Below are 25,584 nucleotides of genomic sequence, written 5' to 3' on the forward strand. Positions count from 1 at the left end.
CTAGTCCAATTTTCTTATCCTCATTCTGAGTGTTAGACCTTTTTTTTTTTTTGCAGTTTCCCTTTGAAATCCTGGCTTGCATAAATAATCTTGGCCTCTTCCTTGTCCAGCTGTTCTCTTCCTTTCTGATGCATCTAAACCAGACTTGGTGGATTTAGTAAAAACAATTCTTCTAGCACCAGATCTGAAAGGATCCTGACTGAAAGAGGGAGTGTAGCTTTCAGGACAGACCGAGCTTTGTTTCTGTCTGCTCTTCAAGCCTCCTAGGAACTCCATGGCAATTGACCTGTTGGTCTTGTCACTAGATTCTGAAACTTCTTCCAAGCGGTACTTGGTCCAGCGTTCTGGGTGTGTGACATAGTCAGACACAGCTGGAGAGTTTTTTTGAAGTGGTGGTGGCCGTCTTTGTCTTCCAAGGCTTTCTGCTAGCATCTTGCTTGAAAGGTTGGGTCAAGCAGAGCAGGCTTGAATCTTCCATCAATAACATTATCTTCAGCCATTGACAGTTCAGCTGCCCCTTCCAGTCAGTCAAAAATGCTCTCGCTGCTCTGGGAGAAGCTTGAGCTCATGCCTTTCAGATGATATGGCTGGACAGGGAATTTATGCTTGCTGGGCAAAGGGTTACCACTTTCATCTGAGCCACAACTAACATCATCTGAGGGGAGGAGTTCCTCAGGAGATATTATATCAACTTCAGCCTCACCTGTGAACCCAAAGTCCTCTGAATCTGAATCACTCAGGGAAGCTGTGTCTGAGGGAAGGACACCCTCACAATCTGTGTCTCCACCTGCCAGGATACCCACACAAGGTTCACCTGCACCTTCATCTCCCATCTTTGGATGGTTGCTTAGTTAAGACCCTGATGTAGCAAGCTATGTTTTCTAGCTGTCCAGGGTGTTTAAAGCCGAGAACAAAAAGGAACAATTAAGTTCAACTGTGAAACCATGACAAATTACCTGGAGATTCTTTCATTTACATCAAGGAATATCAACACTGAAAATTCCAAGTTAAGAGTGCAAAAAATTGTACACAGCCTTTATGACTTTACAGATACCAACAGGAGCTTGTTTTTGTTACTCTTTCTTTAAATAAAGTCACCATCACATCCTCTTCCACACAGTAAAATGTCCAGGTGATGATATACTATTAAAAGACATTTCAGTGGAGGTTTTTTCAGTGTTCCAGCTTTGAACACAGATTTACAGATTACGTTCATTTTAACTGAAATGTTTCAGAGATTGTTGTTAGAATATACTAAATGAACAGTCCTGCCAAAAAGTGAGCTCTTAATTGTGGCAAGGTTCCTGCTTACAAGGAAGTAATGACAGTATAAGACAGGAGACTGCCAATTAAAAGAAGAAATGTAGTCCAATCCAAACTAATGATTTACAAATCAACCAAAATTGAGACATATCTAGCATGCAATTTTAAATCTAGTAGTACTAGATCTCCCCTGCCCATGAACAGTCATATAATTTCCTCCCATTTAAAAACAAAAACAGCATTTAGTGCATATCAATGACCTTTTTGCATTTAGTTAATAAGTGTTCATCCTTTCACATGTGTAAAGCACAGATTATTTTTATAGCATCAGGTCTGAAGTGGTGTAATCATTACTTTTGTCAGGACAGTGCCCCACTCCAGAATGTAGGTTTGTTTTACACATATTTTTTTAAATGGCTTATAAGACGACAAGGTAGCTGAGTTCCCTGAACTCACTGAATGTCTATAGTATGTTTACGTGTGCCAAAAATAAAGTTGGCTGGGAATGCTGTGTCCTGCCTTTAGTATACACTACGTCTCATTGCCACCTAATGGCACAGCGGAGAAGTCCCTTGCCTAGGCAGCAAGAGGTTGCTGGTTTGAATCCCCACAGGTATGTTTCCCAGACTATGGGAAACACCTATATTGGGCTGCAGAGATATAGAAAGATGCTGAAAGGCATTATCTCATACTGCATGGGAGATGGCAATGGTAAACCCCTCCTGTATTCTACCAAAGAAAACCACAGGGCTCTGTGGTCACCAGGAGTTGACACCAAATCGACAGCACAACTTTACTTTTACCTTACATTTTACACAATTTCCCCCCTATACCCATTTGTGGTGAGGAGGTGTTCTAATTCAGTGGCCTGAAAATATTGATTAGAAGTATATTCTTAGGCTCTTATGACAGACGCTGAACTTGGTTCTGCCTTACGATGATGGTAAACATAAGAACAGCCCTGCTGGATCAGGCCCAAGGCCCATCCAGTCCAGCATCCTCTTTCGCACAGTGGCCCACCAGATGCCGCTGGAAGCCACAGACAGGAGTTGAGGGCGTGCCCTCTCACCTCCCATTACTCCCCTGCAACTGGTACTCAGAGGCATCCTGCCTTTGAGGCTGGAGGTGGCCCACAGCCCTCCGACTAGTAGCCATTGATAGACCTCTCCTCCATGAAGTCATCCAAACCCCTCTTAAAGCCATCTAGGTTGTTGGCTGTCACCACATCCTGTGGCAGAGAGTTCCACAAGTGGATCACGCATTGTGTGAAAAAGTACTTCTGTTTGTTGGTCCTAGACCTCCTGGCAATCAATTTCATGGAGTGACCCCTTTTATTACTAGTCACTCACCATCTGGAGAATTCCATCCTCTGGGTCAGTTAAAGCCACCAAGGTTCTCAGATGTTGTATCCTGGCAGTAAGAGATTGGACATGTCATCAGCCCAAAGAAATAGTGCATAATAGCAATTTTCTAATGTCAACAGTATTTGTCACTTTTGTAGCTGTGGCTTTCATCTTCTACTGATAAGACATAATCCTTTTTAAATTCAAAAGCAGACTTCCACAGATAATATCAGCATGCCCATTCAGGTAGTGAGTGTTACTGTATAACTTAGTAGGATTATAAAGACTGCCATTTAATGTTCACCATCTTAACTGATGTCTAATCAGAGTAATAGATCAGAAAATTATCATATACTATTCTCCAATCCTTTGAGAAGAATGGGAGAGGAAATACATTTTACACTGGGTAATAGCTTTGTTTTCCAGGCACTAAAATAACATAAAAATATGCAGACAAGATCTAAAAGCTTAAAAATAACCCCCCTATATTCTGTTGGTTCTATTTTTCCCCAAGTGGAGCTTTAGATGCTTCTAATTGGACAATAAACAGAAAAAGCAAAAAAATAATTTCCAGAAAGAAAGGACTCACAGGTTCTTTGCAGCTATCTGATTATGATATAATTCAGATCAGGTGGCTTCTCTCTGAATAGAACGGTCCCCATCAGAATTGTCCATACTAATCTTGGTCCCTGGTAGCTCAACTGTGGGAAAGCTGAAGAGTACATTATCTTTTTTTCCTCCACCTCACACTCTTGCAGCAATTAGGGAAGTGCACAAATAATTTGTTTTAAAATTCATTTTGTAACCAAATTGAATCACCCCCGATTTTTTTTGGTCCGAATCTGCACCCCCTCCGAATCACCCCAGATTTGATTTGTACCCAAATTTTCCAAATCTGAATAGATTCAGATAATAAAAAGGGTCCTGGGGCCAAAAGAGTGGGGTGAGTGGTAGTACCCAATCGGTGGAAGCTACTACCCAAATTTCAAAGAAATTGGGCAATGGGGTGATTTTTAAAGAATTTTTGAAGTTGGTGTGTCTTTAAGCTTTTTTTCATAGGGAATAATGGGGATTTCATCAGCGGGAAGTGGGGGACCAGGGTGTCCAAGTGCAGGTTGTGGTGGGTGGCAGTGCCCAATGGGTGCAAGGAAGCCACCACCCATATTTTTTTAAAAAAATTGGGCAAAGGGGTGTTTTTTATTTTATTTTTTAAGTTGGCATGTCTTTGTGGCAGATTCAGGGCAGAAAAGGGGTTTCTGGGGCAGAAGAGTTGGTCAGGTGGTAGTGCTCCAATGGGTGCTTGCTACCACCCAGATTTCAAATAAATTGATAAAAGGGGTGATCTTTAATTTTTTTTTCCTGGAGTTTGTGCGTCTTTAAGCTTTCCTCCCATAGGGAATAATGAGGAATCTCAGCAGCCCCATAACTCCGCTTGAGGGGCACCAGGGTGGCCCAGAGCGGGTTGTGTAGTGCAGCCGGGCTCTTTTGTCCGACTGCCTCAAGAGAAGGCCCATCAGCTGTCCCATGGCACACAGCTATCAATCCTCAAAAGCAAAACCTCGTAATTATATACAAGCAGAATGCAGATGAACCCCAGAAAGATATCTGATAAACAGTTTCAGGAATTCCACAACCAATATTAATGATGGGACGCTTGTTTTTCAGATCCAGTTAAGATGCACCTTTCAGATGAAAGGCAGGTTATAATTCCTATCAACAAATAGCAATCAGTCAGGCCTAAACAAACCATCTAGTCACTTTCAGAGAAGGCAGAACCAGAGTTTAAAATGAGTTAAGGGTCTGCTCCTTGACAATAATTGCTGCTGAGCAAAGAGGCACCTCTTAAAAGTGCTGCTGCTCTTATATTTAGGGGGTGGGCAGTTGTAGCTGCTGTCACCTGTGTTTGTGTGTGTGGTCTATTTATTTTGCGAGTCTCTTTGGGACAGGCAACCTCCCTCACCCCCATTTTGCGATGCAAACTACTTTGAGAACTTTTTTGTGTGTTGAAACATAGTACAGTATATAAATATTTTTACCGCTGTGTGTGAGCAGAGCCATAGGTGATACAAAGCTGTGTTGCTGTTTGAACACTCTAACAGGAGTGGGCAGACTTAAGGTTTCCAGCAGCTACTTTCTTTCGCCAGAACCTTGGGAGCCAGCATCACAAAATAGTAGCTTGTGGAGGCAGAACCAGTCACCAAATGGCAGCTTGTACAGAAACTGACGACTACAGAATAAGGGATGTGAACATTGAAATCCCTGAATTCTAGGAGGATAGTGCTGCAAGCCAGGAGGTGAGCAAGCTGGTCTGATTTGAGGGAGAAGAAAACGGAGAGAAATGAATGGGAACGAGAGTAACACTGAGTACCAAAAAGAGGGAGATTAAAAGTGGCAGGACTGTGCCCCCACTCAGCCAGTCAATCAGATTTGTAGTATTGGCTGGAAGGGAAGCAGAATCAGGACCAAAGGCCTGGAGGGCTATTTCAGATAAGCCCGGTGGCAGCTATCTGCACTAAAATGCACTACATAAGAACAGCCCTGCTGGATCAGGCCCAAGGCCCATCTAGTCCAGCATCCTGTTTCACACAGTGCCCCACCAGATGCCCCTGGGAAGCCCCTCAGGCAAGAGCTGAGGGCATGCCCTCTCGCTCCCTGGCAACTGGTATTGAGAGGCGCTCTGAGGATGGAGATGGCTTATAGCCCTCATAGTTGCCAGTGATAGACCTGTCCTCCATGAATTTATCTAAGCCCCTCTTAAAGCCACCCAGGCTGGTGGCTGTCACCACATCATGTGGCAGAGAATAATTATGCATTGTGTGAAAAAGTACTTCCTTTTGTCGGTCCTACATTTCTTGGCAATCACCCAGTTTCATGAGATGACCCCTGGTTCTAGTGTTATGTGAGAGGAAGAACATTTTCCCCTCTCTATATAAATCTCACTATAAATGCAAAGCATTACTGTGGCTGCACATATTTTTAGTTCATGCAGAGCTGTTGTGAGGCTTTGAGAAAGGGCAAACTCTAAAATCGAGGAAAGCATTGCTTTGGTTTGATCTGTAGTGTTTGAAGCCATTTGAGGATGATGATTGCAACATGAGAGAACATAAGGAAGAGTCAGACCCCCTCCCCACAACAACACTAGAACTTATGGGGAGGGGAGTACTTAATGCAGCAGAATGGACTGCCACAAAAATTTGGTGATGCCCACTAACCTAGATTGTTTGAGAAGAGAAGCATACATATTCATACGAGGACAGGTCTATCAGCAGCGATCAGGCAATATCTGGGCTAAATGGAGCCTCCAGGTTCGGAGACTGTGTACCCCACCACCAGGGGACAACAGCGGGAACGGGCTAAAGTCTCCAAAGTGAGCTCCCCTGAGTCATTTGGTTGTGGGGATCACAAGGCAGGACTCCCTAGGCCCATCTACTTGCCATCCCAGACAAGGGTTCACCCCAGACAAGTTCTCACCCCACTGAGAAAACCCTCCTCCCACCGAGGAATCAGTAGTAGCAGCATCCGGCAAAGAGCTCATTTCCCTTGCGAGAAACAAGTGATGAGAACCTGCTCACTTCCTGTAGTGATCAGTCACTGATCAGCCACTCCCCTCCCCTAAAGAATGAACCAGAAGTGAACCCTGTCCTAACAGGTTGGTGATCTCCAGAGATCAACCTATCAGCACCAGATGGGTAGAACCTAGAGGGCCATGGGGCAGTTTAGCCTAGGGAACAGTTTGTTATTTAGTTTGCATTAGACTTTTATTTTCCTTTCAAGTGCTCTGTATATCCTTGCAACTGGTCTATTGTTTTACCTAGAATGTAACTAAACTAAGAAAGCAATAGCCTGCAACCATCCACCCAGCTAGGGTGTTGAAAGAGTCTATGAAAACTATGTAAACAAAAGGACCAGCCTTTGTGGGTGAAAGCATAGAGAGGGGATGATTTAGCATTTTTCTTCCCCTCACTTGGGCTGGCTCTAAGACAATGGCTGGGTTAAATCTGCTACACCTCCGTCGCGGCAGGCACCTCCGCTGCTCTCCCACACATAAACATCTGCAAAAGTCTGCTTCTGAATGCCTGCTTCTGCCCTTTGTCACAAACCACCATTTACTCGGTGCATGCTGGGACATAAAGTATTTCCGCTCCACGGAGTACCATCGAAACCAACAATTGCTCTGAGCCATTGGAACTACATATCCCAGCACGCATGTCACGGTTTAGTCAGTGGAACGAATAGCTTTTTCCAATGTATCATGGGAGCTGTAGTTGTGTTTGTTGCTTCTGAATCACGGATTTGATATGAAGTACATGATTGAGCCATAGAGACAAGGAAGGTGGGGTGGGGCTTAAAGGTGGGGCTTCTGATAATTAATAGGATCTTCAATTATCTCTGTTAGTGTGGTAAGATAGCAAAGGGTTTGCACACTGAGTTTGCTTGTTTTAAATTAAGATGATGAGAGCAACAATTTAACTAAATTCACTTTTGCTACAGCAGAATTATATTTTGTCTCTTGAGGGACAACCAAACACAACATGGATGTGTGATAATTCGAACATGGGTGTTATTAGCAAAATGACATATTTACATATTTATGTAATTGTACTGTTTTTTATGTGTCTCTCGAAAACGGGTATACTTTCAAAAATCTTTATTAAAGAGTTATTGTAAGTCTCTGTCTGTTAACCGTAGTCCCTCCCCCTTCTGAAATATCGAGATAATGCTAGGGATTTAAGAGCTCCCCTCCCCCCATTTCAGTCTGTAACATGGGGGATACTAACAGTGGGTCATGGTACAGAGGAGTTGTGTAGTACTCTCCCCTCAGGCTCAGCCCTAGCCCAGCTTTTAGGAAAGGAATAAATATACCTGGCTGGGGTGCTATAAGTTGTTCTTTCTCAGTTTCTCCAAAACAGAACAGTATGGGGATAATAAGCTCAGGCTTTCTTTGCTTTTAGTAGAGGAAGCATTTATGTGTGGGGCAGTTTGTTTGTTTGTTTTAAGTTCACAAAGAGCTTGAATTTAGGGAGAGAGGAAAAAATATATGAGGTTTCACTGTGCTTTGGGAGAAAATGGTCACATTTGGGCATAACACGAAACTGCCATTAAATGGAGGCAGAGGTTGGAATTCCATTACACCCAAATATGTGCAACTGCAGTTTTGAACCGAAAGTTACCTGTGGTTTGCCTCACCAAACTCCAGTTTGAACCTCAAATGTGAACTCGTAAGTTTCGCTGCTGCAACCTTAGGTTTGACTGCCACGGCATTACATCTGAATGCGGATGCTGCCCTAACCGCGGTTTAATGCGGGAGTTTCATGCAGCCCCATTTACACAATAATTGAGAGAGTGGCCCAGACCCACCCAGGGACATGGTAGCTCTATGCACACTGCGGCTCTCGATGGCCATCTGTGGGCTAAAGTGCCACGTCCCCGCCATCTTCCTTTCTCTTCCCCATTCTGCTTGGCAACAGTGATACACTTGGAGAATTTAAAGACACACAACTGTTTTGGGTTTTGCCAGCTTTCTGTCGCTTTTAAGGGAAACTAGGTGCTCCTCCCCCAAGAAATATGGGTGGAAAAGATGGGGATGATGAAAAATGGTGAGGTAATCTCACCAGCCACCAACATCAGTTCCCATTGTTGTGGTCCTGGGCACATGAAAGGTGGTGGGCATGGAGTGCCAATGAACCCACAGCAAGGGCACTCTTCTCCTGATGCTAAACCAAAGACTTTACTGCTGTTAAAAGCTGGGGGGGGGGGCAGGTGGCCATTGATGTGCTCTCCCTGCAGCATCTTAAACTTAGTGTTCTGTTGTAAAACTGCCTCTAGCCTATTGTGAGATGATGGAATTCCTGTGGGCTGTTGCTGTGGGGGTGTACAGTTTACTTTCAAGTCCCCTCCTCACAGGTCCATTCAACATTAGAGTGTATCTGCGCGTGGGTGTTAAGACCGTGATGGGGGAGGAGACCCCCACCACACAGTCACCGTTGTCCTCTCCATGCATGTGCCTCACAATGTGGGGAAGTTTGCTTATTAACTTAAGTACCTGCAGGGATGCTTGTATGAGGGGCTTGCTCTATGAGAGAAACCTTGTCCTGCTCCATATATATGGCACAGATGTAGAACCATAGGAACTCAAAGGACCCCTTTGGCATGATTGACCCCCCCCCTTGTTTCTCCCTATGAGCATTTGAATCTGTCTTCAATACCCACTCCAGTTGTCCTTGGCAATATCTATTGCCCTGAAGCTTCCCCCTCTTTTTTGAGGCACTCTATAAGGGTGTGCCAGCTGGCTTGAAATCGAGCCAGCTCAAACTGATGTGGCTCAAAGCCTCAACCTTGAGCAGAGTCAGGCCCTGTTCAGTTCAAGGTTGAGCCGAACTGGCCAAGCTGGTTCAGGTACATTTGGGGTGGTGGTGGGGTATTGAAACTGTATAATGACTTAACACTGCCAAGGCTGTGGCAGCCTTGGGGGGGGGGATGTTGCAGCAGCCATGGGGGAGTGTGTGTCCGGCGGCTCCCCCTCTCTCCGCTGGCTTCACCTTGAGTCTCCCTGGGCCAGTTTGGTCTGTTTCAGGGCTGTTTGCCCCATTTTAGGGCCACCACACATGTGCAGTGGCCATTGGCATGATCCGAGTCATGCCAATGGCCAGTGCACATGTGCAGTTGTCCAAAAATGGCTGTTACATGTGCAGAGGCCTGAAACTGTCCTGAAATGGGCCGAACTGGCCCAGGGAGTCTTGGGGGAAGGCTGGTAGGGGGATGGGAACAACCAGAATCCCCTGGCCACCGCAGCACCCTCAAGGCCACTGTAGCCCTTGGCAGCAGTAAGTCATTACCTTTTCTACACTGTTTTAACGCCCCTTGCCACCCTCAAACTCGGCCTGAACTGGCTCAATTTCAAACTGAACCGGTCCTGGCTCAAGGGGGTGCCAAAACTGAACATGCCAGGTTCAGTTAGCACTTACATTTATATACCGCTCTATAGCCGGAGCTCTCTAAGCGGTTTACAATGATTTAGCATATTGCCCCCAACATTCTGGGTACTCATTTTACCGACCTCGGAAGGATGGAAGGCTGAGTCAACCTTGAGCCCCTGGTCAGGATCGAACTTGTAACCTTCTGGTTACAGGGCGGCAGTTTTACCACTGCACCACCAGGGGCTTCTAATTGAAACAGGCAAAGCGATTTCAAACCGTGACTTTGTGCACATCCCTAGCACTATCTGGGAATGTCTGCAGTAGATACTCTTGACGAGGGCAATGTCCTTGCACTTGGCCCTATCCTGCTATGCGTAAATTAGTTATCTGGCCACACCCACATGCGTCCAGTCCTACGCAAGTGTGCACACTGCAGATGACCCATTGTATACACGCACCCTGATTGCCAGTCATGTGACCACTTGAGTTTGGTGTTCCGTGATTTTGAGCTTCACGCAGATGCTTAGGTGCTCCAAACAGCCATGCAGACCCAGCCGTCTTCTGCTGCCACACCAGCTGGTGGCGCTGGCCCTGTCAGTGCCAAGGGGAGCAGTCATGCTGGAGACACTTCAAAAAAGGTCCCTGCCAAGCTTTGGATGGATGCAGAGACCAGGTTCTTTGTGGAACTATAGATGAGCATAGGGGTGCAGGCCCAACTGCAGAACCAGTTCCGCAATGAGGCCACTTACGGTTGGATCTCCCACCAGATGACTCTCCGTAGGTACCAGCACACTGCCAAGCAGTGCAAGGAGAGGCTGCAGCACCTCAAAAAATAAAATTAAAGAGGTGACCACACACAACAAGCTTTTCCGAGTGGAGCCCAGGACAATGGCCCATTATGACATGCTGGCATCCATTCTGCTGGACAGGAGGGACATCATCCTGGGGACCATAATGGGGACTGGCCACCCAAACCCAGGGAGGAGATAGAGGGCTAGCCAGATGTCCACACTTACAACTGTGCAGGGGGTAAGCAGGCCCACTCAACAATTGGCCGCCATGACCCCAGCCCATGTGCAAATAGAGGCCACATCCATGGTGCCCTGTCTGGCCACCCCCACTTTTCCTCCTCTTGCAATGGGTGTGTGTGTCCCTAGCTGCACCTGGGTCCCAAGGAGACAGTATGCTGCCTCTTCTTCCGACACAGCAGCAACCTCTGCCTGGCCTAGTGGTCTAGTGGCAACAAGTGCAGTGCCTACAACACTCTCCAGGGCACCTGAGGTGCCTGCAAGGCTCTTTCCTGGACTCTCAGATGCACCAGTTGCTGCACAACCTAGAGAAACCTCAAGGGATGCCAGGGATCACGGGGAACTCATTCTGGTGCAGTTCGTGGATCCTGCTGGACATCCCCTGTAATCTGGTCTCTATGCCATCGACTCTGCTGATGATGCTGACGAGACCTGCACCCACTGTCCCCATCCCACCTCTTCGTGGACGACAGCCAGACCTCCCTTCTGGAGTGTGTGATCCTGCAAGGGGCAGGACTTGGAATTGGCAGCCCCCAGGACCAAGGCCTGGGAAAAGTCTGCTCTGAGGAACTGTTTGCCCACACACCACCTGATGTGGTGTCTGGCACTGGGGGTTGCCACAGCCACTTGGGGACCACCGTCCCATGAGGTGGCAGCTGAAGGTATAGGTTCCCGCCAGCACACCCACAAAGAGCAACATTACACGCTGCTGAATTGACCAAGTGAGTGAACATGTCTCCTTCAATGGGTCATGTAATGTTTAAAGGTGGGTGGAGTGGGGTAGTGTCCATAGAGATTGCAGAGTGCATGTGGTAGTTGGTGTTTGGTGGTGGGGTGATGGTTCCTGTGCATGGTAGTGAGGTGGATGTGCTAGTCCCATGGTTCTGGGGTGTGGTGTAGTGTGGGGGACAGTGTGGGGGTGTGGCATGGGTCTGGAGCACGGCGGTGGGCTGGCTGTGTGGGGGTGCATTTTCTTCTCTCCACCAAAGCACGTTCTAATCTGGGATGGATGGCAGTGGAGAAAAGCAGGTGCAAAAGCTGAATGGAGGGCAGTGGGGGCCCATGGATGCACGCTGCCAAGCAATGCTCGATCACGAGCACCACAGGGGGGCACACACAGGGGCTCCTACCTCTCCCAGCAATGGAAGCTTGCCTGCCTAAAAGAGTGTGACCCTAAGGTCCCAAGACAGTCTGTCAATGCTGACCCTGACAGTGGCACATCCCCTCCCATCCTGACATATTGTGCAGTCCATGAGGGAAGGTAGAGTCTTCTGGTAAAAAGATGTGCCGCATGTGGGGGGGAGAGAGGCAATAACTCCCTGACATCTAGGCTGGTAATGCCAAAGGATTTCTTCAAGCTTCACTAGAATGCTGTTCTCCCTCTCCATGCCTCCTCCCTGCAGCATCACAGAGAGGAACCTGGCCAGCCACAAACTGTGCAAGAAGACCTGTGAGACCTGCCAGTGCCTTCCATTCCTGTGGATCAGCCAGATCCCACCCCATACAGGCCAATGACCAATGAGGAGCGCGTGGCCCAGTTATGCAACAGGAGGTATGTGGACCATCTCCAGCTTGCCAAGGTCCTGATGCAGGCCACCTGTGATTTGCTTCATGAAAAGGACCTGAATGAGGGGGAGAGAGAGGTCGGTCACCCAAGAGGCCAGAGCTCAGATGATGCGGGCCTACAAAGTTTTCTGAGTGCACAGTGCAACCCTACCCGCCTGAAATGCATATCCAATTCTATTTATAGAATTGCCAACCAACTGCTACCCTTTGTTCCTCAGCAACAGCTCTATCAATCCCAGCTGCTAATGCCAGGGCCCTGCCCACTCTGGCCTCATAAGGAGCTCAGGGGCAGTTCTTTGCTCCCCTGCGGGAGCACCCATAGGCCTGAACGCCCCCTAGTCCACCACAAGGAACCTTCGGGGTTCTGCAGGGTGGGTGTTTGCCATTCATGTTGTTGGTCCACATGCAGGGCCACTGGGAGTCAGCCCAGTGGGCACGTCCGGGCAGTAAGCCAGCACCCCTGTGCATATGGAGCTGGCTCCAGCATAAACCCATCTGGCCCCAACACCCCAGGGCCCCAGGCAACCAAAAGGGCATCATGGTGCAGCCCCCACCGCCACCACCATGCAAGGCCCCCACCAACACAAGGTTTCTTTGCTGCACCCTATCCCACACCAGGAGCCTTGTAGCTTAGGGGGGGCTGGGCACACATGCCCCCCCCGCTCTTCCCTCCCCTGTTTTGAGCAAATATTTGCATCTTGTGATATAGTCAAATATCACAGGAAAATAGGAAGCTGCCATGTACCAAGTCAGCCCAATGGTCCATCTAGCTCAGTATTGTCTGCACAAACTGGCAGCAGCTTCTCCAAGGTTGCAGGCAGGAATCTTTCAGTCCTATATTGGAGATGCCAGGGAGGGAACTTGGAAATTTCTGCTTGTAAGCATGCAGATGCTCTTCTCAGAGTAGCCCCATCCCCTGAGGGGAATATCTTCCAGTGCCCACATACGTAGTCTCCCATTCAAATGCAAAGCAGGGTGTACCCTGCTTAGCTGAGGGGGCAATTCAGGCTTGCTACCACCAGGTCTCCTCCCTTTATATAGCTTTGGTGCTGACATAATTGGTGGCAAACTACTTAAATATTAACTGCCATTATTACTATTATTAGTGGTATTTATTATCTCCAAGTGGCTATCATGAAAAATGGTTGATTTCAGTTGCATGTGGCAGGGATTTGCTATGCTCTTTTGCACGTTTTACTGTTTTAAGAAATGGAAGGGTTTCTGCTTTGCATTTTAAAAAAAACAGTAGAAATAAAATTTGCTTTACAACCCTGGCAAATGTTCTTGGACATCTTTGATGTAGGCACGGAAGCCTAAAGGAAACCAGCAAGACTGGACATCTTCAAAGTTAAGTTATAATTGTAGATCTAAAGTCTGAAGGAATCTCTTTAGCCTGCAGGCCCCTAACTGTGGCAATCTCTATCATCTAAACTGCTGGCCTTTCATTTGCATTGTCCGTTTTCAAGTCTGCAAGCCTTCTGAATGTTTGCTAATTACAGTAATTTAGGTTAAGTAAACTGTGTTCCAAATATGTTTGTCAGAAATAACAGGCAAGAGTACAACAAAACAACATTCTTCTGGCTTGAGAAGGGAGGAAAGCTCAAAATAGAAGTACTGTAGGATTTCCTCCTAAGATCCAATTAATACTTCCATGTACAAATACCTAACATCAACCATTTCTACTGTGTGTGGCATTACCAGAGCAGTTCTTGGAGCATTAATGCTGAAAGAGAAGGTAGTTTCATGAAAAAAACACTTCAAAGCCAGTGAATTAAAAAATCCAAATTCCAAACAGTGTGACTGATGTTCCAACTGGCTCCTTTAATTGCATGGTGGAAGTGCATGGGGGGTCCATATCTCCCACCCCCAACTGGCATGTTGGCAGCTAATCACATGGGGGCAGTTCGTCTGAACCACCCTGTGAAAGACAGACTGGTTAAGAATGATGTGTCTAATCTCCAGACCAAACAACATATAGTGAGTTAAAGTGTATAGTTGTTGCCAGGTACTTGGATTGACAGGAGTTCGCAGCATAGGAAGCTGCCATATAATGAGTCAGATCCTTGGTCCATCTAGCTCAGTATTGTCTACACAGACTGGCAGTGGCTTCTTCAAGGTTGCAGGCAGGTGTCTCTCTCAGCCCTATTTTGAAGATGCTAGGAGGGAGCATGGAACCGTCTACATGTAAGCATGCAGATTGTCTTCCCAGAGCAGCCCCATCCCCTCAGGGGAATTTCTTAGAGTGTTCACATGTGGTCTCCCATTCATATGCAACCAGGGTGGACCCTGATTAGCAAAGGGGACAAGTCATACTTGCTACCACAAGACCAGGTCTCCTCCTCATAGTTCTATAGATGTCAGGAAGCATGATGTGGAGTCGGTTGGAAGTTAATGCAAGGAAGCAGCTGGGGGAAATGGGACTTTGACTGAAACAGAGCAAGCTATAACTGGTTATACTTTGAATTGTGTATTTCTCAGAAAGGACTCTCTTTTGTTTGTTTGCAAATTGTGAAACAAAAAAGTCTTTAAAAAAATATTTGGACTTCCTCTATTGCAAGAACACCCCTTGTCTATAGCATTCCCCCGCTATCAAGGACAGTAAATATTATAGGAGAGGACCATTGAATGGTGACATTGGATACAGGAACTGCCACACACCCTTTGCAGAATTGGGGGCTGGTGCACGGGGGTGAAGGCATGCTTCCCTATCCAGTGATTAAAGGGAGCTGGTTGGAACATTATCTGAACCCTGACGATGTCACCTAGGGTTTTGTCTACACTACAAACTACCATAGTACCAAGCAGGTACTATATTGGTTCATATGACAGCAATTTTATTTTCTCCTCCTCTTCTCCAGTTACTGCTGAACTTGAAGTAAATGCATTTACACATTAGTTGATTATCCTTTGAAACATCTTCAGATTTGGTGGGCATGGTCCAGAAAAATATTCGGACCATAACTTAAAAAAGTTAAAGAGCCCCTGGTGGCGCAGTGGTAAAACTGCCGCCCTGTAACCAGAAGGTTACAAGTTCGATCCTGACCAGGGGCTCAAGGTTGACTCAGCCTTCCATCCTTCCGAGGTCGGTAAAATGAGTACCCAGAATGTTGGGGGCAATATGCTAAATCATTGTAAACCGCTTAGAGAGCTCCGGCTATAGAGCGGTATATAAATGTAAGTGCTATTGCTATAACTTTCAGAAATGTGAAATCACACCCCAATACTGACATCATGTGAGGATATAAAATTCTGAGACACTTCTGCACCAGAATTTGGCAGTGGGGGGTGGGGGGTGGGAGAAACCACCTTTATGAGAAAAAGAAAAAAAATGACTCATAAGAAGAGTCGTTTGAGAAGCAACTTTGTGAAGTATTCAGGTATTGTGATTGCCTGTCACTAACACAGAACAACATACATGAAAAATCTGGAAGCAGGAACAATAGAATTGTTCTATAGTATGTAGAACCTGCCATTTTTCTTTTTACCATGCAGCTGGTCAGCATGCAGGAATGCACTTCCAAGGCCAGGTGTTGGAAACTCTGCATGCAACGATGGAGACACATAAGTTACAGTAGCCTTGGGGGAGATCCATTTTAATACTTCATTTCAAATGAAGTGTGCCAAAAACCTCAACAAGCTGGCATTGATGCTGAGCTGATTATTCAAATATTTGGATGTCCATTGTAAAGCCTATTGCACTGTGTCTTCTCTCTCAGGGCTATTTTTTTAAAATCAAGGACACAAGCATGTTTTAACTGTTCCTATTAACCTCAAACATAACAAATTGTCTTACTCTCCTTGCAAAACAATAGCAACAGCTCTTATTTCTTCACCGACTTTAGCAGTTTAATAGGGAGTGTGAATTAATCATACCATGCAATGTGTTCAGCTTAAGAGAAATACTGATTATTTTCTCTTTTCCTTTGTCCTCCCTTTTGCTGTGCTGTTCTGCTTCTCTCTCCTGGTTAGAGCTCTCCTGCTTTAGGAAAATATTGGACACAGAGCATAGAATTAAGGGAGTGGGCTTGTGTTTCTAGTGGCTCAGGTAGCAGAAGTGATGGTATTCTAGGGCATTTAGACATGAGTTCTTCATGTGCAAAACGCGAATTAAAAATGCAAATTTAAGACGCACAGAGAAAAAACAGACACTAAAGCTATTTCCTTCAACCAGCATGTTGAAGTGGCTGAGGGAAAGCAAAATAAGTGTGCTGAACAATGCTGAAACTATCTAAACAATTACAAATTTTTGCTGCATAACAAGGACTCCAGACAAGTCAAAGCCCTCCTGAACATTTTCCACACAACAGGCTTTACCATGAGTTCAAAGTTGCCTCCCAAAACAGATGCAAAAAGTAGATTTTTAAAAACTCTGGATACAAATTGGGCTGCACTCTAACGCACAAGGAAAATTCCAAATCGTGTGTGAAGTGCTCCTTGATAGCTCGCAGGGACTTTGGGGTAAATCTGGCCAGTATGTGAATGCACACTCTCCATTCCAGAGGAGATGCACACTAAAAGCCCCGTGTAAAAAAACATCCTGGCCATAGTAGATTAACCACTATGTATTCTACAGAATGTGTCTTGAGCCAAATGGGGCATTTGCTATGGTTCAAGTATCTAGAGTTTCATAGTGTGAAAAATCAGTACATAGCTTGGGAAAAAAAATCCTATGCCTTAGAGCACAGAATCTATTAAGAGTAGCACTCAAATTCAATGCTGAAGAGAAATGAACAATATTGTAAGCCTGGCCAACACAAAGCAAGTAATATTTCCTGTACTGCAGGATTTTGGAAGCAGAACAGGATGACAGCAGAACAATATGAGTGTATCATCATTACTGGTTACAAATACATTAGCTTGGGTCAATTTTTATGTATGTAGGATGGTAGATGAGAAAACAGCCTATGGGTCTGCAGTACGCCTCACCCAAATCCTTTGAACTGGTTTTACCTCCCACAACACATATTCATTCTAGAGACTGGGTTTTACCAATATTCCCGTGCTTTTATTTGCAGTTTGAACTGTACTGTGATTTTCATTTGATAATTTTGATAAGGCGATTGCATTAAAAAAAATTTTTTTTGTCGTTGTTAGTCTTGCTAACAGTAACAAAATAATGCTAATATTTTAAATAAAACCAAAGAACTTACCCCACTCCTAATTCAGTTATTTTTATCTATTTATTTTATTTAGTACATTTATATACCGCCCCATACAAAAAAGTCTTTGGGTGGTTCACAATATAAAATGAATTAAAACAATAATATAATTAAAACAATTTAAAATACAATAAAAACTCTAAAACCAAAGCTTTAAAACTATAAACGAAAAGCCTGACTAAACAGGTAGGTTTTTAGGTCCTTCTTAATAACATTCAGAGAAGGAGTTACTCTAATTTCGTTAGGAAGCGTGTTCCAGAGTCCTGGGGCAACTCTAGAAAAGGCCTGGTTTTGAGTTGCCACCAACCGAGCTAGTGGCAACCAAACTTCCCCAGATGATCTTAACAGGTGATGGGGCTGGTGAAGGCGGCGGTGCTCTCTTAAAGACCTCGGACCCAAGCTGATTAGGGTTTTGTAGGTAATAACCAGCACACTGTATTTTGCTCGGACACTTATTGGCAGCCAGTGCAGTTTTTTTTAAATGGGTGTGATATGATATCTTTGAACAACCCCGGAGACCAACCTGGCTGCTGCATTCTGTACTAACTGCAGTTTCCGAACTGTGTACATACAGTAATTGATGTGGAGAACTGGTCCACTACAAGATTTTGGGTGTGCACTCATGCCTTTCCCCCACTTAGAGACACTTAAAAAAAAAAAGGCTACAGAAGAGATTCATCCCAAGTCATTGTGATCCTATATTTTTATGAGCCGGTTTTTTAAATTCGAAGTGCTTTTAGTGAGAGAGAGAAAGAGAGAGAGTATACGTACCTTTGCATTTGAATTTCACTGCAATTGAACCCAGTCCTTTTATCTGTGAACTGAATATAGCACTAAATATAGCACTATATTAGCCTCATTCTGATGTTATTAAAAAGGACGTTGTACATGTAGGAACCAAACTCCCGCCCCACCACAGCATCTGTCACTCTCCTCCTGGGACACTCATGCTTACACACTCTTCATCTGATGCAGCAAAGGCTGCAAGTGTGATGGCAGCAGGTGCTTCCATGAGCAGGAGACTCAGGCGCCTAGGTCTTCTGCTCACAGAACTGCCCACCGTCACACTTATAGCTTCCGCCACTTCAGACAAAGTATACTGTTCTTTTTAATAGCATCTGAATGAGGCTACCTGCTTAAAGGGAGGTGAATTTTGACATGGTTAGTGATCGTGTGTAACCCTGATCTTTGTTACTCACTAACCTATCCTTCCACCCCTTAGCCTAGTTTCCTTCTTGTCAATTTCACTGTACCTAGTCTGGTACCTAGCCACCTAATGGCACAGTGGGGAAATGACTTGACTAGCAAACCAGAGGTTGCTGGTTCAGATCCTCACTGGTATGTTTCTCAGGCAGCATGAGAGATGCCTATATCGGGCAGCAGTGATATAGGAAGGTGCTGAAAGGCATCATCTCACACTGCACAGGAGATGGCAATGGTAAACCCCTCCTGCAATCTACCAAAGAAAACCACAGGGCTCTGTGGTCACCAGGAGTCAACAGCGACTCGACGGCACACTTTACCTTTAGTCTGGTACCTAGACCCCTGTCCCCCACATGACTGGAAGCACTCGTTGTCAAAACTATAACCTGGACTAGGGATATATAAATATGACTTATTTGTAGATACCAGTCTCTGCTTTTCATGTGTTAGCTCTGCATAGCATGGGAGAAATATTTCAGATTCCTATATCTGTAGGTGACTCAGATTTCTTAAGCTGACCTCCAAATGAGTATTCTCTACATCATTCCTCATAACATTCCCATTTAGTCTAGATGTTTTATCACACTTGCTTTACATGATAGCCATGATTTTTGCTACTGAGAAGACTGCTAGAATGATGTATACCACTAGTGAGCTGTCTGACACAGAGGTCGTGTTGCACAATGCCAGGATGAAGCATAGCAGCATTTTAAACAGTAGCTGCTAAAAAAAAAATCCAAGAGGAAGTATTACGGAAGCAGAATTCACCCAAGCTGGACTTCGTCCAGAAAGCCAGTTAGCACACTCATTCTATGGTGTTGGGGAAGGAATAAATCTGACAGTACAACCACTAGCTTTTTGGATGTTTAATTGTTTTCATATATCACTTTTTAAAAAAGTTATTTTGACAGATTCCTTTAACATTCATGATAAAACAAGCAAGACAATAGCAAGAGGACATTTCAGCGCATAAGCACAGCCAAGGGCAAGAGAAGGGCGGGAGCGGAGAGGCAGGGGCATGTCACGCTCCCCTGCTTACCCTTGCTGGAGGCAACTACCAGAGTAAGTTGCAAGGCCAGACTGTTTGCTGTAGGCAAGATGGAGATAGAGCCAAGGCTGTTGTAGGTTCACAGCTTTGTAGGAGTGCCTGTTCTCACTCACGGCAAATGGGTCTGTGGCAACCTGTAGCTAGAATGGGCAATTGTAGCACGTCCTCAAGACAGACTACTTCTCCCATTAGGCTAGTTGGGAACAGGTTACTTTGCTTTTCAGAAGCTCATTTTGTTACCTTAATTTAAGCCCCATCTTTTTTGGCAGTGATGAGTTCCTTCATGGCTTTCCTCTGAACATAGCAGGACTCGGCTGGCCGATAATCACTGCAATCGACAAGGGTCATTTCCCACTCTTCCCTGGGCTGCCTTGCCATTTGTTCTCCATTCCCAAGGCTGGCTTTGCCAGTGCTATGGAGAGTTGACAGGTGAAGCATTCAGGTGTTAGGATTTACTGGCTGTAGGAGACATAGGGTTTCATCACAAAATACACGCTAAGAGGAACATTTAAAAAGTGACAAAAAGGCAGAGAAGAAATGGTAGTTAACACACACATACAGCTTGTGGCATGCTCCACAGTATAAAACAATCCTAAGCATTCAGCACAATGTGGTCAGCAGCTCTGGTTGGCCTTCCCCATGGCCTCAAAAGGAATGCTGTACTTTCAGAAGAAGTCTCTCTGTAATTTCTTCCACAACATAGCCATCTTCAAAAGTTAAGCATTTCTGCATAATTATACCACAGAGCCCAACACTGCCAACTGATTTTCTTTGGGAACTACAAACAATAAAATATTTCTTTGTTAACCTCAGATCTGTCTTTGTGAAGACAATGCTTCACACAGTACTGGTAAATATGTTATTAGGTAAGCTATTGCTTGCAGCAATAAAAGCTATTCTGATAGTTTGCTTCACACAGGAGCATCTGTGCAAGTCCTGAATTCTCTTCCCTCTTCATCAAACTTAAGGAACAGGCCTCTATAACCCAGGTCTTCATCACTGAAATAATGGGGCCATACTGTATTTGAAGAGTGGCCCTCCATATCACCAATCCCTATTTAGGCACATTTACAGAGCAGTCATACATGTGTTTACTTGGAATCAAGTCCCTATGTTCAATGGGATTTACTCCAATGTATGTATAGGATTCTCATCTTAAAGCAAAATCATATGGCATGCACATTGGGGTTAATATATTTAAGCAATTCATCAACCTATAATGGAATTCTGATGCTAACACAGACTTTCTTTCTCTAGTTCCTTGGTTGTGTTCAGACAGACAACAAAGCAAAGGAAAACGGGAACAGATCCTGTCATGACTGGCACTGAAATAAACCCAGTTGACACAGTACATGAGCTGTACTACTTCAGACAGTGTACATGCATGCTCTGCCTTGGAAAGAAAGAAACCCAGCACACAAGGATCTACCAAAAAGGAAGGAAGAAGCCTAAAGCAGATCTCTTCTCAATGTCTAATTGAGAAGGACAAATCAGGTGTGGGTGGGGCATTCAGTCATACAATTCCCCACAATCTAAAAGTGGGACAGCCCATGAACAGCTTTTACGATGCTGTCACCATTTCTGTAGACTAATCCATACATTATCCTTGCCTGTTTCAGAGAACCTCTCTGTGCTCTTAAGATCTTCCCCAAGATTTCTGAGCACATCACAAAGGTGCCAGCCAACATTCCTGGCCTTCAGTGGTCCAGCAGTATTGGTTCTATTTAGTTTTCACAGCTTACTGACCACTAAAGCAACACTTTTTGACACCATGAGCACTTTTCAGCTCTTACTGCTTACCTCTTTCTAGGTGGTTAACAGTATATTACATGCAAACAAGTTTAGCAAAGCCTCAACTTAAGAAAGAAAGAAAGAAAGAAAGAAAGAAAGAAAGAAAGAAAGAAAGGAAGGATGAAAACCAGCATCCAGAGAGTGGTTTGGATCAGCAGAGAGGCAAGGGAGGGAGAAAAGAGAGGGTATTTAATAATTCTCTTGCTATTTTTCCCTGTTCAGAATTGTTATCCCCCCTCCCATTTGTCCTTGCTGCAAAGTTCCAGATATGCATGTACTCTTCTTAAGTACCTCTTCCTTCCAGCTTCTCCTCCCCTTAAAACTGCACGCTCCACAGCTTTCCTTAAAGAAAGAAAAAGTCAAGGCTTTGTTAAACTGATTTTTATGCAACATGTAGTTTGTTCCTTGTCCATAAGACAACCCCCCTGAGAACTGGGTCAAATGCTTCTCTCCCCCCTTCCTCTTGCCCATTCTGAGGCAATGCTCAGTGTTGCTCAATAGTCATCTACTCTGACCATCTACAAAAACACCATCCTAACAGCATAACCTGTGCTTATAGCAGATGTTTTTCAGAACGTACTTCATCCATGTTCAGTTCATAGAGGACAGACCAGGGAATCTTCCAACAGAGCTCTGGCTAATACATCATCAGCTGAATGCTGAACAATATCAAACATATGGTGTAGAAAAAACTGAAACCAAGAATGTATAGTGGTGTATTTATATACATTTCTCAAGGACACTCAACAAAAGGCAGCGAGTTACACATCCATTCTGCACACTGGTAACCCCAATGCACATATATGTAAATAAATGTACATGCACAACTGATATCTAAAATTGTACATCTAGCCTATTATACTGGAGCATGTGACTCAAAAGCCTTTAAAGAGTGGGTAGATGGAATCAATTCCTGTTTCTAGTGCATGCAAAGCTTGACATTCAGGGCAGTGTTGCTTTAAGGCTGTTTCTAAGGCTAAAAGAGGTTGACCCCCTCCCCACAACCATTTCTGTAAGACTGAGACACTGCTAACTTAGCCAATAATACAGGTTGATTTGGTGCAGCTTTTTAAGGCCAGCAGGCCAAGCCAGAATGGGAAAGGGAGTGGGGTGGGGGACCCAAACAATGACCAGTGTGTTTCCTGAACTGTCTTGAAAGTGCCCTAAGAGTACATTTGCGCAGAGTCCCTGGCTTTACTTCAATTTATGAATTGGAAACACAGCTAGTCCAGGAGTTCATATAAGCAGAGTTCCAAATGAGAACTAAAAGCTTTTCAACTATTGCTGGAATAGCATTGTGTGTCCCTTCTGCTTATGCCCTTGTTGTTCTCAAATAATTTACCTCGGAGAATTTATTGCAGCTAGGGGGAACAGCAGAGGAAAACCAAGATCAATTTACCTCTGCAACCAGGGGCAGTCCAATCCCACTCAACCCCTATCACTTGAGGCAGCACTGCACTGATCCCCACCCCCATCTCCTCTGGCAGCCCCCCGCCAGCTTACCTTGTGGTGTGCTACTGCTGCTGCTGCTTCTCACACATTTTGAAAAGACAAGAGGGGAAGGAATCAGTGAATAACAGTTTAGTTTTTGAGCAAGATATAGCAAACACTTTCCTTCTGCCTTTTGAAGATGCGGGAATGGGAGGAGGAGCAGCAGCAGTGGTGGCTGGTATGTTGTTGCTGGGTTGGGAGATTGGGGGCTGGTGGAGGCTGCGAAGGTGTAGGAGGATCTCCCTACCAATCTGCTGCCTGAGGCAGCAAGCATGATGGTGCCTTGGTGAGACTAGACTATAGGGCTAGTCAATGCTGCTAAATCCTGTGTTACAAAACAAATAACAACACACACCTGTGGACATGGCCATTGGATAATAGCAAAGAGGTTAGTGGAACCTGGGCTAGCAGCATGGAGAGCCGTGAGAGCAGCATGGAGAGCAGCGTACTCGCAGCGTGGAGAGCCGTGAGGGGATTTGTGGGGAGAATGGGCTCGGCCTACTCTCCCCGCAAATGAGCAGTCATTCGCCCTGCGTGGCCAAATTGGCCGTCCACACTTACTGCCTCCATCATGAAACCGGTTGGGCTGGTGGGGATCGGGGGCCTCCTGGCCCTCGGAAGTCCCAGAATGCCCCGTGCGAGTATGCGGGGCATTCTGGGGACCCCCCCCCAACACCACCTCCCAGTCGGGGGTCTCCTTTTGAGTCACCACACTGTGGCGACATACGATCCAATAAATGGGATTAGCGGAGCGCACACTCCACCAACCTCATTTAAGGGGAGGGGCATTTAGAGAGGCTTGCTGCCAAGAGCCGCGTGGCTCCCGATGCAGCCCACGACCAGGCAAAACTGGGCTAGGCTCCCTTAGCCTGGTTTCACCTGGTCATGAGAATAAGCTTCAAGGCCTCTTGCTCCAAACTCTCATTTTCAATCTGCAACCAGTTTTCCCTCTAACAAGGATTCCCAGAATCCCCAAGCAAAAGCCATTATAGCTAAGGATACTGGGAGTTGTAGTCAACAACATATGGGAATCTCTGTTAGAGGGAACCATTTTGGGAGGTGGGGGTGGAACAACTGGATTTAAAACTCAACTAGGTGAAAGGAAAGAAATTGCTTGAGCTGTCAACTCAAGAGAAACAAAAGGGGTTATGTATTTGCAGCTCAGATGTGATAAGATGAGGGTTGAGAATTGAAATATAGCTTTACTTAAAAAGCACAGAAGACTTGCTATACTTTCACTTCTAATTCTTGAAAATGAGATCATGTTACAAATTCTATATGAAAAGTCATACCTATGTACCATTATAATTGGCATTTATCCAGCTTTAGAACCTCAAGTTTAAAAAAAGGCACAAGGACAAGTGCCTCCTTAAAAACGGTATCTTTAATGAATAAGTTTCCAACCATTATTTAAATGATTTCCTTCAATAGATACTTTTTGGCATCATTTGAATGCTATGCAGTTACCAAGAAAATGACAACAAACAATACTTACATTTCAGAACTAATCATGAAAAGGAGTTTAGTTTTAGAGCAAGGTATAGCAAGCTTTAGTATTCCAGTACCAGGCCTATTTAGATGAAAAGGAAAAGGAAAAATCTGTATGCTAAGTGTCAGATCAAAATTAAAGATCAGATTAAGGGTTAAACTCTCCCTGCTGTGAAATGGACACCTTGTGAGGACTTCTGGATTCTCAGATAGTTGGCCTTCGCACACAATGACTTTCAAGGTAATAGATTTATAAGAACAATGAAAAGTCTCTTCACTCATTGCTGAAGGAGTGGGGGTGGGTTGTGGGAAATAAAAATTTGCATTTTAAACAACATAATAGCACCACTGAAAAGGACATCTTCCTCCAAAGGACTCTTGCAGCCTTACACTCTCACAGATTTTGAACAGGTCCAGATTGCTTATCATCAAGGCAGGTGTCAAAAAGGGATACTCTAGGGCCCCTTCTCCAGTCACTCATGAGCGAAATAAAAAATGCAAGAGTGTCCATGCTCCTCACAGAAAGGGTGGTACCTGTGCATAATATCCTGTTGAATTTCAGGGTGACAACACAGAACCAATGACAAGAGGAAGTGAAAGTGAAAGAAAGGCTCTCTGATCAAGGCCTGGAACCACTGGCATGATAACTTTTCTAGCACACCTACTGATGTGTAACTAACTCCGCAACAAATATATGGAAAACTCCCCCCCCTTTAAAAAAAAGACTTCCAAGTAAGAATGAATAAGTACTGTATGGCAATATCTGAAATATTTATATACATAATTTTCTTTGTCTTTTGTTGGAAGTGTCTCCTGGTCAGACAGTGGCATTTGGGGGTCCCTTCGGCACCGTCATCTTGCCTCTGCCCTTCCACTTCTCAATAGACGGAGCTGTTTCGGATGCCACAGCACAACACCATGCTCAAGATCATTTCAAAGATCTGCAGGCCAAGAGAGAGAAAAAGTAGCATCAGGAAGGGTTCAGCTCAAACCTACAGTTATATTCCTGAGACAGATAAAGTATCTGCTGCAGACAGGCCCATCATACCCACCTATACACCCACTTACTTTTGCAGGAACCCACAAGGCAAAGAAACTCGGGAAAAGTAATCCGAGGTGGATTTTAATTTGGTTGTTTTGTTATTGTCACAAATTAAAAGACAAAACACTAAACTGTGTTCTACCAGTTTATAAATAGTAAAAAACAACCACCACCCAAACCTCTTAGATGTAATTCTACTGCTCAATAATTTTCAGAACTTCTAGTTTTCCTCACACTAAATAAAT

The 25,584-nt window shown here is 44.9% G+C and overlaps 2 protein-coding genes across 2 annotated transcripts in view; both read right to left on the reverse strand.

Moving 5' to 3' along the window:
• TSSC4 (tumor suppressing subtransferable candidate 4) lies at nucleotides 1-833 on the reverse strand. The gene is given in 2 exon segments (XM_053247652.1): nucleotides 1-452; nucleotides 455-833. Coding segments are annotated over 2 exon segments (831 nt in total).
• An 18,497-nt stretch (nucleotides 834-19,330) lies between these two features.
• CD81 (CD81 molecule) overlaps nucleotides 19,331-25,584 on the reverse strand; it is a 112,262-nt gene continuing 106,008 nt past the window's right edge. The window contains exon 8 of the mRNA XM_053246771.1: nucleotides 19,331-25,238. Within this exon, the coding sequence (XP_053102746.1) occupies nucleotides 25,176-25,238 (63 nt within the window). The 3' untranslated portion in view covers nucleotides 19,331-25,175. The remainder of the gene's footprint in view (nucleotides 25,239-25,584) is intronic.

This window comes from Hemicordylus capensis, chromosome 1 (assembly GCF_027244095.1).
Source record: "Hemicordylus capensis ecotype Gifberg chromosome 1, rHemCap1.1.pri, whole genome shotgun sequence".
Classification (NCBI taxonomy): domain Eukaryota; kingdom Metazoa; phylum Chordata; class Lepidosauria; order Squamata; family Cordylidae; genus Hemicordylus; species Hemicordylus capensis.